General features: G+C 39.2%; 1 protein-coding gene across 3 annotated transcripts in view; it reads right to left on the minus strand.

Moving 5' to 3' along the window:
- Positions 1 to 17,086, minus strand: part of TAFA2 (TAFA chemokine like family member 2) — a 604,247-nt gene that overhangs the window by 151,521 nt on the left and 435,640 nt on the right. For 2 of the 3 annotated variants that reach the window (XM_089919992.1, XM_089919990.1), the window contains one exon: positions 6,119 to 6,225. In XM_089919992.1, coding sequence (XP_089776118.1) covers positions 6,119 to 6,224 — 106 coding nt within the window. In that variant the 5' untranslated portion in view covers position 6,225. Of the gene's footprint in view, positions 1 to 6,118; positions 7,602 to 17,086 lie in introns of those variants that run through there. The other variant, XM_089919991.1, reaches the window with a different exon arrangement.

The following is a 17,086-nucleotide window of genomic DNA, read 5'->3' on the forward strand; positions in this document are numbered from 1 at the left end:
CAACTACCTGCAGAACAACAATCTATGAAAAAGACGAGAACCTACAGGAAAAGATTTTTCACAACTAAAAACCTAAAGGAGGAACCACAATGGGACAGGTAGGATAGGAAAGGTGGGCTCACAATATAATCAAGTCCCATACCCCTGGGTGGGCGAACTGCAGCCCTGGGGTCCTGCACTGAGAAGACAAGTCCCCAGAGCATTTGGCTTTGAAGGCCAGTGGGGCTTAATTTGGGGAGTGCCAGGACTGAGGGAAACAGAGACTTTACCCTTAAAGGCCCACGCAAAATCCCATATGCACTGGTACCCAGGGCAAAAGCAGTAATTTGACAGGAGCCTGGGCTAGATCTAACTGCTGGTCTTGGAGAGTCACTTGGAGAGGCGGGGGGTGGCTGTAGCTCATTCTCGGGACATAGATACTGTCAGTAGCCATATTAGAGAGCTTTCTACCACATGGACACTGCTGCTGGCAGCTGGCATCATGGGATCCTCCCTCTGGCTCAATAGTGCCAAGACCTGGTCCCACCCAACAACCTGTAGGCATCAGTGCTAGGGAGCCTCAGGCCAAACAACTAACTGGGTGAGGACACATCCCCACCCATCAGTAGACAGGCTGCCTAATGACTTCCTGAACCCACGGCCACCTCTAGACACAGCCTTACCGACCAGAGGGCCAAGACACAGCTCCACCCACCAGTAGGCAGACACCAGCCCTGCCATCCAGGAAGCCTGCACCAGCCTCTAGACCAGCCTAACCCACTAGGGGGCAGACACCAGATGCAAGAAAATCACAGTCCCTCAGCCTGAAGACCTAGTCCACCCACAGCAGGCTAGACCCTACCCTGGGACCAGTGGAGCCTGGGGCCTGGGATCTGGGCCCTGGGCCCTGGCCCTGCAACTAGCAGGCCAACACACGCTTCAGGACACCATGGACCACATACCCAACTGTGTCAGGAACCAGACCCCTGCCCACCAGTGATCTGATACCACCTCTGGGATCCCTGGGCCCTGCAGCCAGACTCCAGGACTCAGCTCTGCCTGCCAGTAGGTGGAGCAACAGCTCCAGAGTCTTCTGGACCCTCACTCCTTCTGCCAATGAGCCAACATTAGCCCCAGGGCCCCTTGGGGTTCTGCAGTCAGCTGCCTCATGACCAGGCCCCACTAGTCAGTAGCTAGCAACATCCACACAAGGCAGGGTCTGGTAATCAACTGGGCTAGGGGCCAACAAAGCCCACCAGTCAGCCTACATAGTTAGCCTGCCACAACAGAAGGACCTAGGCAGCCCTCTCAGGGGGAATTCTGAGAGCATATCGCTTGGATGACAAGAGGGCAGTGTGCTGCTGGGCATTTTTTTTTTTTTTTTTTGCAAAACTAGAATGAATAATTCTAAAATTTGTAGGGAAACACAAAAGGCCCTGAATAGACAAAGCAAACTTGAGTAAGAAGAACAGAACTGGAGGTGTCACACTCCCTGACTTAGAAGCTACAGCCATCAAATTAGGATGGTACTGGCATGAAAATAGAAATACATCAATGGAACAGAGAGCCCAGAAATAAAGCCATGAACTTATGGTCAATTAATCTATGACAGAGGAGGCAAGTATATACAATGGGGGAAAAAAAATAGTCTCTTCAGTAAGTCGTGGGAAAACTGGACAGCTACAAGTTAAAGAATGGAATTAGAACATTTTCTCAAACCATATACAAAAATAAGCTCAAAATGGATTAAAGACTTAAATGTAAGACCTGAAATCATAAAACTCCTGGAAGAAAACATAGGCAGAACACTCTTTGACATAAATCATAGCAATATATTTTCGGATCTGTCTCTTAAAGTAATGGAAACAAAAGCAAAAATAAACAAATGGGACCTAATTAAACTTAAAAGCTTTTGCACAGCAAAGGAAGCCATCAACAAAACAAAAGACAACCTACTAAATGGGTGAAAATATTTGCAAATGATATGACAGATAAGGGATTAATATACCATATACATAAACAACTGATACAACTCAAAATCAAAAAAACATACAACTTAATTAAAAATATGGGCATAACTGAATAGGCAATTTTCCAAAGGAGACACACAGATGGCCAAGAGGCACATGAAAAGGTGCTCAACATCACTAATAATCAGGGATAAGCAAATCAAAACCACAATGAGATATCACCTCACACCTGTCAAAATGGCTATCATAAAAAGGATCACAAATAATAAATGTTGGCAAGGATGTGAAGAAAAGGCAACTCTTGTACACTATTGGTGGGAATGTAAATTGGTGCAGCCGCTATGGAAAACAGGATGAAGTTGCCTCCAAAAACAAAAAAAAATAGATCTACCATATGATTCAACAACTCCACTCCTGGGTATATATCCAATATATCTGGAGAAAACTATAATTTGAAAAGATACATGCACCCCAATGTTCATTGCAGCACTATTTACAATAGACAAGACATAGAAGCAACCTAAATGTCCATCGACAAATGAAGGGATAAAGAAGATGCGGTACATATATACAATGGAATACTACTCAGCCATAAAAAATAATGAAATAATGCCATTTGCAGCAACACAGATGGACCTAGATATTATCATACTAAGTGAAGTAAGTCAGACAGAAAAAGACAAATATCATATGATATTGCTTATATGTGGAATCAAAAAAAAAAAAGATACAAATGAACTTGTTTACAAAACAGAAATAGATTCACAGACATAGAAAACAAGCTTTTGGTTACCAAGTGGGAAAGAGGTGGGAGAGGGATAAATTAGGAGGTTGGGATTAACATATACACACTACTATATATAAAATAGATAACCAACAACAACCTACTGTATAGCACAGGGAATTATACTCAATATTTGTGATAACCTATAAGGGAAAAGAATCTGAGAAAAGAATCTGTATACACACACACACACACACACACACACGACATATATGTGTATAACTGAATCACTGTGCTGTACACTTGAAACTAATACAACATTGTAAATCAACTATACTTCAATTAAAAAAAAAATTCACACGCAAACTCTAATTCGAAATTTTCATACGCTCAGTGCTCAAAGGAGTCTTATTTACAATAGCCAAGCTACGGAAGCAACCTAAATGTCCATCAAAAGATGAATGGATAAAGAAGATGCAGTACACACACACACACACACACACACACACACACACACAGGAATACTACTCAGCCATAAAAAGGAATGAAAATTTGCCATTTGCAACAACATGGATGGATCTGGAGGTTATTGTGCTTAGTGAAATTAGTCAGACAAATACTGTATGTTATTAAAATAAACAAATGAATATAAAAAAACAGAAACAGTCTCACAGATATAGAGAACAAACTAGTGATTAACAGTGGGGAGAGGAAAGGAGGGAGGGGAAGCATAGGGATAGAGGATTAAGAGGTACAAACTATTATGTATAAAATAAGCTACAATGGTATATTGTACAGTACAGGGAATATAGCCAATATTTTATAAAATCTTTAAATGGAATATAATCTATACAAATATTGAATTACTATGTTGTATACCTGAAATTAATATAATATTGTAAATCTACTATACATCAGTAAAAAGAAATAACTTGAACAACTTTCTTAGTACTATCACTTTGGAAAAAAGCATTTCACATAATCTGGTAAGACTGAAGATATGCAATGCCCTGTGACCCAGAATTTTGCTTCTTGGAATGTACTCTTGAGAAACCCTTGCACATGTGCACCAGGAAAGAAGTAGAATATTCATAGAAGCATAGTTCATAATGACAAGAAAATAGAACACCAACTGTTCAGGTACAAGAGAATAAATACATAAATTGTGGTGACTTCATACAACAAAATATGGGGCAATGGTAAAAAAAAATTAGTATTAACTATAGTTACCATCAAGTATAATGAATGTCACAAATATATTGTTGGGCAAATTAGCAAATTACAGAAAAACACAGTATAATACTATTATGTAAATTCAATAACAACAGAATTAAGCAGCATGCCATTTGGATATGTATAAATACATGGTGAAATTATAAATAAAAGCAAGGGAATTATAATCACAAAATTTAGAATAGTGATTAACTTGGGTAAGGAGGCAAAGGAATGAAATTAGAGTGGCAGACACAATCAGGTTCAAGAGAATTAGATATGTTACATGTCTCAACTCGGGGGTGAGCACACTTGTGTTCATTTTATGAATAGGTCCTAAAACATATATGTACATTACACTTATTAAATGTAAAACAGTTTAAACAAAGGGGGCATTTTGCATGGAAAATGTAAAGGGAAGAAAGAAAGGAAAAGGGGAAAGAGGGAAAGAGGGAGAGGCAGAGAAATCTTTCCTAAATTCTTCCTCCAAAATATTATTGGTAGGGTGGAAATGGATCAGCAAAACAACACAAAAGTTTATCTTCTATAATGTTTTAGAACTTTGAGTTTGGCACTTTGAGTTTTCTGAGTCAAGGTATAATCTCTTATGTTCAAGAAATATATTTTTCGGCAAAAAGTAAGAAAAAATCTTAGTTTTGGAGTTAGCATAGAACATAAGACAACTTAAAAATTCTTAAAAACAGCTTTAAAAATTGTATGCAATATTCACTGTGGAGCAGTCCTCATGAATGATTCTCTTAGAGACCCCATCACTTGGCTTTGGAGATGAGAAAGCATCCTTATCATGAACCCTTGCTTTGCTGGGATGACACCCACAATTACTATGAATCTCCCCCAAAGCTCTCAATTCTACTTTTATAGGCTGGGAAGGTGCACTGGGGTGACCATGTATGGATGATGTGTCTTCTCCTGTTAAGCCCAAGGCATGGGGCCTGGCCCCAGCGGTTTGCCCCTTTTTAAAAGGTAAATATTTAAGGCTGCTTTGTCCTTCAGTTTGGTTCACTGTAGCCAATTTGGAGGCACATGAATAACATCTTCCTTAACGACTTCTTAATTTTATACCAGTAACCCTTATTAAAGAGAATTTAAAGTTTTATCTATGGATCCAAGTGCTGTACTAAAGAAGAGAAGAAATGCACACACACACACACACACACACACACACTGTGGGGCAAAAACAGGATTGTGAAATATGAAGGACCTCTTTATAAAATTCATATTTTGAAAGATGACTCTTTTTGGTTTTAAACACAGGGGGAAAAGATTTTGTCTTATAAGCATCCCTCCCTCACACCACACCTTTCCATTCCCTGGTGTACTTGTTCCATAATTAAATGCTAATTAAATGCACATGTGTAAGTATTTTAAGTGTTACAAAATTCAAGGCAGTCTTAACTTTCTCTTCAATCAAAAATAAAACAAGAAAGTAAGTTGCTAGTCTGTGGACTTTACAGAGGAAAGAGAACAGAATTGTAAAATCATATTTCACAGAAAAATCTAAATTGACTTTTCAGGTTATGAATACTTGATTATGGTAGGGACAGTCCAGAAATAGACTAAAATAAAATTAAATGGAATTTTAATTCATTTGGAAAAAGTATTCACTATACTGAGTCTTATGCTCAGAAAAGAGAACAGAAAGGGCATAATTTTGAGCTGTCAAGCTTAACACACACATATAAAACAAATATCGTCACCCTGTTCTATGGCAGAATTGAGCCTTCTCAATATCATACTGGGGTAGAATCAAAAGAGTGGCCAGAGATGTACTCTGGCATGAAGAAATATGATCTACAAAAAGCACGGAAAGGAAATTTACATGTATACGTATTATTAAGATACATATCATTAAAGATGGTTTCATTATAGGATGACTGCAATTTGAAACTCATCTTTATTACGTGTCAACTCAACATTTTAACGTCATTATCTTAAAAATGGAAATGCTAAGAAGAAAACAAAGTCACGATTCCATACTCTTTGAACATTATTTGCAGAAGTGTCAGTAATCCTGGAAACATTTAAATAATCATTCATTACCTATCAAAGTCATATTAAGAATAACTCTTTCTACATTTTTACTTAAAGAGAATTGCCATGGGCAGACCCACATTTAGTAAAATTAACTGATCAGTAAAAGCAGAACCTAATAGTTTGTGTTAAAGGGAGTCCCCTTCCTCAGAGAGCTGAGGAAGAAAACAGAACAGCTTACCTTTATGATGGTTTGCACTGGACACAACTTTCCCCCACAAGGTTACAATAAATATTATTATTAGCAGTTTTCCTTTTGTTGCTTTCTGTAAGTATCTCTTACTCATCCTGCAAATAAAAAAATAATAATAATAAAAACCTAAGTATGTGAAACCATTGTTTTTCCATTATAACTGTGCTACATTTAAAGCTTCCCATGACACCTTAACACCTAAATTTGCATTTCTTATATTAAAATGCTATTCACTGTATATAAACTATGAACAGAAAAAAAATTAAAGTTTTCCAAATAAAGTACCTTCATACAATGCAAGAGGTAAGAGAGGCCCTACCTCAGTCAATCTTATTTCACTTAACAACAGCCTAAATCAACTGGGAAACATTACCATTTTTCTTTCCATATAAATATAGATTCAACTTATTCAAAAAATCCAAGGCACAGTTGTTTGAATAATCTTTAAATAAGTGACTTATTCTACTTTAAGAAAAACAAACAAAACAAAACCTTCTTCAAGGCCAGGTCAAATGGTCAGGGTAAACAGTTTAGATAAAATGTGTGTGATGAATCCCTGCATAGAATAAAGTCACTTCAAATCTATTATTCCTAATGTGTTTTTAAAAAGTCACCTTACGGGCTTCCCTGGTGGCGCAGTGGTTGAGAGCCCGCCTGCCGATGCAGGGGACATGGGTTCGTGCCCCGGTCTGGGAAGATCCTGCATGCCGCGGAACGGCTGGGCCCGTGAGCCATGGCCGCTGGGTCTGCGCGTCCGGAGCCTGTGCTCCGCAATGGGAGAGGCCAAAACACTGAGAGGCCCGTGTATCGCAAAAAAAAAAAAAAAAGTCACCTTACTGTACAACACTACTACTAGAGATACACAGATGTTTTAATATTACTGGAATCTACCATGCTGTACTTTATGAGAAGTAGAAGAAAACTGGAAAAGCAAAATGAAATATATCAGGTTAACATTTTCAAGTTGAGACTACAAAACTCAGGAAAGCGAAGCAAAGTTAAAATAATAGCTACCCATAATAAAAATTTAGCAACTACTTTCTGTAGCACCTAATACAATATTATTTCAATTGTTTTTCAGGACGAATTGGGGATGTTGGTATGTCTAACCCCATTTGTAGATGATGAAATTTGGAAATTTGCTGAGGTCATGTTTAATGATAGAGTAAAAAGTCAAATCTCAAATAGTCTAAATCTAAAATCTTTATATTAACTACTATATTGCTAAGGGGTAAGTGGAATACATAAGATATAATGCATCTGCATTTATTTATGAGGCAGATAAAATATACATCCATCACCCTGTGCCTTCTCAGGTTCAGATCCTATTTTGAACTCTAATCTTGTTTGACCTACATTCTTGCCTTCACTCTACTGCAAGTTTGTGAGGTCACTTCCTGACCTAGATTGACTCCCCTTCCTCGAGTTCTCTAAGTTATCTTTTCCTTTCACCTTCACTTCCAAAATATTCTATCTCCAAAAGTATGACTCAGTGGTGGCAATGATGGCTGTATAATTTTGAAGAGAAGTCATTCACACCGATAAGTGGATGAAAAAATAAATGGATATATTACTTATATTTAATATGGGTATACATGAACACTTCTTGGCCTGGGGAAGTTGTGCGCGCTGATTCAGATGCTGAGGAGACAGCGCAGTATGACTAAGAACACAGACTTACCCCCGAGTCAGATTGTTTGGATTTGAGTCCAGGCCCTCCTGGTTTTTAATTCTGTCATCTTATGCGAGTTTCTGGATCTCCTGCCTCAGTTTCTTCTTCTCTAATATGGGATATGTATGTGAAAAGCCTGGCCCAATGGCTGGCATGTATAAGGGCTCAAAAAGAATGAGACCGGAAAGTGTTCAGTCATTTGGATGTTTTGTTCCTTGAGTGCATGAGAGGCCTGTGGAGGGAGATGACTGGAGGGAATTTCAGTGGCCCCAATAGCTGCAAGTCCTCCACGGACCTTGGTCTTGTGACATGTCTAGATAATGTACAAAGGAACAGGTGTTTGATCTTTCAGATTAGATTGCTTGGCTTAAAATCTGGCTTCCTGCCTACTTTCTGTATGACTTTGGATAAATTACTTAACTAAAAGTATTTTTATTGTATTTAAAATGAGAAGGGGAGACCTTCAAGATGGTAGAGGAGTAAGATGTGGAGATCACCTTCCTCCCCACAAATACATCAGAAATACATCTATATGTGGAACAACTCCTACAGAACACCTACTGAACGCTGGCAGAAGACCTCAGACTTCCCAAAAGGAAAGAAACTCCCCACGTACCTGGGTAGGGCAAAAGAAAAAAGAAAAAACAGAGACAAAAGAATAGGGACAGGACCTGCCCCTCTGGGAGGGAGGTGTGAAGAAGGAAAAGTTTCCGCACACTAGGAAGCCCCTTCGTGGGCGGAGACTGCCGGTGGCGGGGGGCGGAAGCTTCGGAGGGGTGCAGGGGTGCAGAGGGCAAAGCGGAGAGATTCCCGCAAGAGGATCGGTGCCGACCAGCACTCACCAGCCTGACAAGCTTGTCTGCTTACCTGCTGGGATGGGTGGGGGCTGGGAGCTGAGGCTCCAGCTTCGGAGGTCAGATCCCAGGGAGAGGACTGGGGTTGGCTGCGTGAACACAGGCTGAAGGGGGCTACTATGCCACAGCTAGCCAGCCAGGAGGGAGTCTGGGACAAAGTCTGGAACTGCCTAAGAGGCAAGAGACCATTGTTTTGGGGTGCCCAAGCGGAGGGGATTCAGAGCACTGCCTAAACGAGCTCCAGAGACGGACGTGAGCTGCGCCTATCAGTGGGGACACCAGAGACGGGCATGAAACGCTAAGGCTGCTGCTGCAGCCACCAAGCATGTATGTGTGCAAGCACAGGTCACTATCCACACCTCCCTCCTGGGAGCCTGTGCAGCCCGCCACTGCCAGGGTCCTGTGATCCAGGGACCACTTCCCCAGGAGAACACACGGGGCGCCTAAGGCTGTTGCAACGTCATGCCGGCCTCTGCCGCTGCAGGCTTGCCCCACATTCCATGCCCTCCCTCCCTCCGGCCTGAGTGAGCCAGAGCCCCCTGATCAGCTGCTCCTTTAAACCCCATCCTGTCTGAGCGAAGAACAGACGCCCTCAGGCGACCTACACGCAGAGGAAGGGCCAATCCAAAGCTGAACCCCAGAACCTGTGAGAACAAAGAAGAGAAAGGGAAACCTCTCCCAGCAGCCACAAGGAGCAAGAGAATAAATCTCCACAATCAATGTGATGTACCCTGCATCTCTGTAATACCTGAATAGACAATGAATCATCCCAAAATTGAGGCGGTGGCCTTTGTGTGATTTTGTCTGTAGAGCTTTGCTTTTACCATTTTTCCTACGGTTCTATCCATTTTTTTGTTTTTTGTGTTTTTTTAGTATAGTTTTTTAGCTCTTCTTATCATTGGTGGATTGTTTTTTGGTTTGGTTGCTCTCTTCTTTCTTTTTTCTTTACTTTTTAATAATTTTTATTTTAATAACTTTCTTTTCTTTTCTTTCTTTCTTTCTTTCTTTTTTTCTCCTTTTTCTTCTGAGCTGTGTGGTTGACAGGGTCTTGGTGAGCCCAGCTGGGTGTCAGGCATGTGCTTCTGAGGTGGCAGAGCTGAGTTCAGGACACTAGTCCACCAGAGACCACCTGGCTCGATGGAATATTAAACAGCAAAAGCTCTCCCAGAGATCTCCATCTGAACGGTAAGACCCAGCTCCACTCAAAACCAGCAGCCAGAGTGCCGGACACCCTACACCAAACAACTAGCAAGGCAGGACCACAATCCCACCCATTAGCAGAGAGGCTGCCTAAAATCATAATAATGTCACAGACACCACAAAACACACCACTGGACATGGTCCTGCCCACCAGAAAGACAAGATCCAGCCTTATCCACCAGAACACAGGCACTAGTCCCCTCCACCAGGAAGCCTACACAACCCACTGAACAAATGTTACCCACTGGGGGCAGACACCAAAAACAACAGGAAATATGAACCTGCAGCCTGTGAAAAGGAGACCCCAAACACAGTAAGTGAGGCAAAATGACAAGACATAGAAACACACAGCAGATGAAGGAGCAAAGTAAAAACACACCACACCAAAAAATGAAGAGGAAATAGGCAGCCTACCTGAAAAAAAATTCAGAGTAATGATAGTAAAGATGATCCAAAATCTTGGAAACAGAAAATACAAGAAACGTTTAACAAGGACCCAGAAGAACTAAGGAGCAAACAAACAATGATGAACAACACAATGAATGAAATTTAAAATTCTCTAGAAGGAATCAATAGCAGAATAACAGAGGCAGAAGAATGGATAAGTGACCTGGAAGATAAAATAGTGGAAATAACTACCTCAGACCAGAAAAAAGAATGAGAAAAATTGACAACAGTCTCAGAGACCTCTGGGACAACATTAAATGCACCAACATTCGAATTATAGGGGTCCCAGAAGAAGAAGAGAAAAAGAAAGGGACTGAGAAATATTTGAAGAGATTATAGTTGAAAATTTCCCTAATATGGGAAAGGAAATAATCAAGTCTAGAAAGCTCAGAGAATCCCATAGATGATAAATCCAAGGAGAAACACGTCAAGACACATATTAATCAAACAGTCAAAAATTAAATACAAGGAAAAAATATTAAAAGCTGCAAGGGGTAAACAACAAATAACATACATGGGAGTCCCCATAAGGTTAACAGCTGATCTTTCAGCAGAAACTCTGCAAGCCAGAAGGGAGTGGCAGAACATATTTAAAGAGATGAAAGGGAAAAAACTACAACCAAGATTACTCTGCCCAGCAAAGATCTCATTCAGATTCGACAAGGAAATCAAAACCTTTACAAAACAAGAAAAATCTTAGAGAATTCAGCACCACAAAACAGCTTTACAACAAATGCTAAAGGAACTTCTCTAGGCAGGAAACATAAGAGTAGGAAAAGACCTACAAAAATAAAACCCACAACAATTGAGAAAATGGTAATAGGAACATACATATTGATAATTACCTTAAATGGAAATGGATTAAATGATCCAACCAAAAGACATACACTGGCTGGATGGACACAGAAACAAGACCCATATATATGCTGTCTACAAGAGACCCACTTCAGACCTAGGGACACATAGAGACTGAAAGTTAGGGGGTGGAAAAAGATATTCCATACAAATGGAGATCACAAGAAAGCAAGAGTAGCAATTCTCATATCAGACAAAATAGACTTTAAAGACTATTACAAGAGACAAAGAAGGACACTACATAATGATCAAGGGATCGATCCAAGAAGATATAACACTTGTAAATATTTATGCATTCAACATAGGAGCACCTCGATACATAAGGCAAATGCTAACAGCCATAAAAGGGAAAATCGACAGTAACACAATCATAGTAGGGGACTTTCACCAATGGACAGATCATCCAAAATGAAAATAAATAAGGAAACACAAGCTTTAAATTATACATTAAACAAGATGGACTTAATTGATATTTATAGGACATTCCATCCGAAAAAAACCAGAATACACTTTCTTCACAAGTGCTCATGTAATATTTTCCAGGATAGATCATTTCTAGGGTCACAAATCAAGTCTTGGTAAATTTAAGAAAATTGAAATCATATCAAGTAACTTTTCTGACCACAACACTATGAGACTAGATATCAATTACAGGAAAACATCTGTAAAAAATACAAACACCTGGAGGCTAAACAGTACACCACTAAATAACGAAGAGATCACTGAAGAGCTCACAGAGGAAATTAAAAAATACCTAGAAACAAATGACAATGGAGAAAAAACAACCCCAAACCTATGGGATGCAGCAAAAGCAGTTCTAAGAGGGAAGTTTACAGCAATACAATCCTACCTCGAGACACAAGAAAAATCTCAAATAAACAACCTAACCTTACACCTAAAGCAGTTAGAGAAAGAAGAACAAAAACAAATCCCAAAGTTAGCAGAAGGAAAGAAATCATAAAGATCAGATCAGAAAGAAAAGAAATGAAGGAAATGATAGCAAAGATCAAGAAAACTAAAAGCTGGTTCTTTGAGAAGATAAACAAAATTGATAAACCATTAGCCAGACATATCAAGAAAAAAAGGGAAAATACTCAAATCAATAGAAATAGAAATGAAAAAGCAGAAGTAACAACTGACACTGCAGAAATACAAAGGATCATGAGAGATTACTATAAGCAACTCTATGCCAATAAAATGGACAACCTGGAAGAAATGGACAAATTCTTAGAAAAGCACAACCTTCTGAGGCGGAACAAGGAAGAAATAGAAAATATAAACAGGCCAATCACAAGCACTGAAATTGAAACTGTGATTAAAAAGCTTCCAACAAACAAAATCCCAGGACTAGATTGCTTCACAGGCAAGTTCTATCAAACATTTAGAGAAGAGCTAACAGCTATCCTTCTCAAACTCTTCCAAAATATAGCAGAGGGAGGAACACACCCAAACTCATTTTATGATGCCACCATCATCCTGATACTAAAACCAGACAAAGATGTCACAAAGAAAACTACAGGCCAATATCACTGATGAACATAGATGCAAAAATCCTCAACAAATTACTAGCAAACAGAATCCAACAGCACATGAAAAGGATCATACACCATGATCAAGTGGGGTATGTCCCAGGAATGCAAGGATTCTTCATTATACACAAATCAATCAATGTGATAAACCATATTAACAAATTGAAGGAGAAAAACCATACGACCATCTCAATGATGCAGAAAATGCTTTTGACAAAACTCAGCACCGACTTATAATAAAATCCCTCCAGAAAGTAGGCATAGAGGGAACTTACCTCAACAAAATAAAGGCCATATATGACAAACCCAAAGCCAAAATCATTCTCAATGGTGAAAAACTGAAACCATTTCCTCTAAGATCAGGAACAAGACAAGGCTGTCCACTCTCACTACTATTATTCAACATAGTTTTGGAAGTTTTAGCCACAGCAATCAGAGAAGAATAAGAAGTAAAAGGATTCCAAATCGGAAAAGAAGTAAAGCTGTCACTGTTTGCAGATGACAGGACACTATACATAAAGAATCCTAAAGATGGTACCAGAAAACTGTTAGAGCTAATCAATGAATTTGGTAAAGTAGCAGGATACAAAATTAATGCACAGAAATCTCTTGCAGTCCTATCCACTAATGATGAAAAATCTGAAAGAGAAATTAAGGAAATACTCCCATTTACCATTGCAACAAAAAGAATAAAATACCTAGGAATAAACCTACCTAAGGAGACAAAAGACTTATATGCAGAAAACTATAAGACACTAATGAAAGAAATTAAAGACGATACAAACAGATGGAGAGATATACCATGTTCTTAGATTGGAAGAATCAACATTGTGAAAATGACTATACTACCCAAAGCAATCTAGAGATTCAGTGCAATCCCTATGAAACTACAAATGGCATTTTTCACAGAACTAGAACAAAAAGCTTCACAATTTGTATGGAACCACGAAAGACCCCGAATACCCAAAGCAATGTTGAGAAAGAAAAACAGAGCTGGAGGAATCAGGCTCCCTGACTTCAGACTACTACAAAGCTACAATAATCAAGACAGTATGGAACTGGCACAAAAACAGAAATACAGATCAATGGAACAGGATAGAAAGCCCAGAGGTAAACCCACCCACATATGGTCACCTTATTTTTGATAAAGGAGGCAAGAATATACAATGGAGAAAAGACAGCCTCTTCAATAAGTGGTGCTGGGAAAACTGGACAGCCACATGTAAAAGAATGAAATTAGAATACTCCCTAACACCATACACAAAAATAAACTCAAAATGGATTAAAGACCTAAATGTAAGGCCAGACACTCTAAAACTCTTAGAGGAAAACATAGGCAGAACACTCTATGACATAAATCACAGCAAGATCCTTTTTGACCCACCTCCTAGAGAAAGGGAAATAAAAACAAAAATAAACAAATAAACCTAATGAAACTCCAAAGCTTTTGTACAACAAAGGAAAACATAAACAAGATGATAAGACAACCTCAGAATGGGAGAAAGTATTTGCAAATGAAGCAACTGACAAGGGATTAATCTCCAAAATTTACAAGCAGTTCATGCAGCTCAATATCAAAAAATCAAAAAACCCAATCCAAAAATGGGCAGAAGACCTAAATAGACATTTCTCCAAAGAAGATATACAGATTGCCAACAAACACATGAAAGGATGCTCAACATCACTAATCATTAGAGAAATGCAAATCAAAACGACAATGAGGTATCACCTCACACCAGTCAGAATGGCCGTCAACAAAAAATCTACAAACAATAAATGCTGGAGAGGGTGTGGAGAAATGGGGACCCTCCTGTCCTGTTGGTGGAATGTAAATTGATACAGCCACTATGGAGAACAGTATGGAGGTTCCTAAAAAATCTAAAAATAGAACTTCCATATGACCCAGCACCCACTACTGGGCATATACCCTAAGAAAACCATAATTCAAAAAGCGTTATGTACCACAATGTTCATTGCAGCTCTATTTACAATAGCTAGGACATGGAAGCAACCTAAGTGTCCATCGACAGATGAATGGATAAAGAAGGTGTGGCACATATATACAACGGAATATTACTCAGCCATAAAAAGAAACGAAATTGAATTATTTTAGTGAGATGGATGGACCTAGAGTCTGTCATACAGAGTGAAGTAAGTCAGAAAGAGAAAAACAAATGCCGTATGCTAACACATATATATGGTATCTTAAAAAAAAAAGTTTCTGAAGAACCTAGGGGCAGGGCAGGAATAAAGACGTAGACATAGAGATTGGACTTGAGGACACGGGGAGGGAGAAGGGTAAGCTGGACGAAGTGAGAGAGTGGCATGGACATACATACACTACCAAATGTAAAATAGATAGCTAGTGGGGAGCAGCTGCATAGCACAGGGAGATCAGAGGGGTGGCATAGGGAGGGTGGGAGGGAGATGCAAGGGGGAGGAGATATGGGTATACATGTATATGTATAGCTGATTCACTTTGTTATAAAGCAGAAACTAACACAACATTGTAAAGCAATTATACCCCAATAAAGATGTTAAAAAAAAAAAGAATTTAGGAAAAATAAATTCTGCAACCAAAAAAAAAAAAGAGAGAGAATAACAACAATATCTACCTCATAGTGTTGTTTGTATGAAAACTAAATGAGATAGTTCATGAAAAGAATTTAACACTATGCGTAGAAGATAATAAATGCTCAATAAGTATTAAGCATTACTATGGTCATTACTTGGTTAGATCAGCATTTTCCTAATCTGTGTGTTCTGTGAGGCATCACTTTCACAGAATGTTAATACAGTATTAGTTAAAAACAAAGGGGGCAAATAGCTTTGCAAAATCCTGGGTTCAACAAACTTAACCAGATTTTTTCTTTTTTTTAACCAGAGGCATATCTGAGTGTGCAGCATTTTCCAGAAACCTTTCTTCACAGTGTAATACAGGATACTTATGTCCTCAGGAAGTGTCTTAAAGCAATAATCTGGTTTATTATTCACTCTCAGTAAACCAAATGCCCATTTAAAGTCTTCCATTCTATTGCCTTTGTGTTTGTTTTGCGGAGGGGGCACTCTTACTAATAGCTTTGTTATGAGCTCCTACTTTTCTCACATTTTTGCAGCCGTCCTGCCTCCTCTTCTACATCCAATCCCTGTGACTATATTGGACTGCATATCCTATAACAGAATGAACAGTTTAGCAAAATTCATCTGACAAGAAGAGCTGCTTAGCATAATTCTTGATAATAGGTTTCCCATAGCAAATGGCCTCTGCTACAAGGTCAATGACCCATTGTATTTTCCATACCATTGTCCACCCACCAAATGGGATGACAGAACTGACAGCTGGTCAAACTGGTAACTAGACATATGGAAACAGAAGCACCACAAAGTCACCAGGCTGTCAAACTAAAAAAGAAAGGAGAATGCCGGTCAACATTTGGAAGTCTGTAAAGACCCCTGTCTTCCCTCTCATACCACCCCCACGCCAGTCCAGTCAATTACCATGTTCTGTCAATACTATTTCCTGAATATCTGTTAATCTCACACACTTATTTCCATACCTACTGCAATACTGCAATTCGGACCACCAAAATTTCTCATGGGCAACACACAGCTTCCTAACTGGACTTCCTGCTGCCAATATTGCCATCCTCTGGAATTGAAGGCAGGGTCTGTGTCTGCTTTTTCCATGACTCTATTTGCCATATGTAGTACTTAGTAAGTGCCTGATAAATACTGCTGACTGAGTGTAATGCATTTTTCTATGCTGTAGTCAAACATGTAACTATGATCATGAGACACCCTTCATATGATTATAACCTTCACATGATTCCCTTCTATTTTGAAAAAAAAAAAAAAAAAGAAGAAGGTCATAATCCTTAGCAGGGTTACACAAAACTTGTATTGGTATCAGGGAAAAAAACAAAAAAACCTTTCTCTTTACATCTCCAATCTTATTTTACTCCATTCTTCTCCATCTCTCTCTCCACATACACTCATAGTCAGCATTTTAACTCTACGAAATTTCCTCCAGGGCTTCCAGCTAAATCTCACCTCCTTGTCACCTGAAACATATTAGCCACCCACCCCCTCATCCCATCCACTCTTCAAAATTCTAACTTCTATTCATTGGTCAGGGGGCAGGTTAGAATTCCTCCTATAGGATTTGTTAAGACCTCGTTAAGTGCCCTACTTTTACATACTAGGCACTTGCCACATGTAATATAATTTTCTATTTACTTATCTCCATCCTTCACTGTCATAAGATTCCTAAAGATAGGGACTGTGCACCACACACTTGGAAATACCTAGGGCATGGCCCAAGTTTCAGCTCAATAACTAGCAAATGAGTATTTGCTGAACACTGGTCATGTCATGTGGTAGACCCAAATATACTGTGTAC

The sequence above is a fragment of the Delphinapterus leucas genome, chromosome 11 (assembly GCF_059928025.1).
Source record: "Delphinapterus leucas isolate spDelLeu-1000000601 "Yukka" chromosome 11, BTC_Dleu_Yukka2, whole genome shotgun sequence".
NCBI lineage: Eukaryota > Metazoa > Chordata > Mammalia > Artiodactyla > Monodontidae > Delphinapterus > Delphinapterus leucas.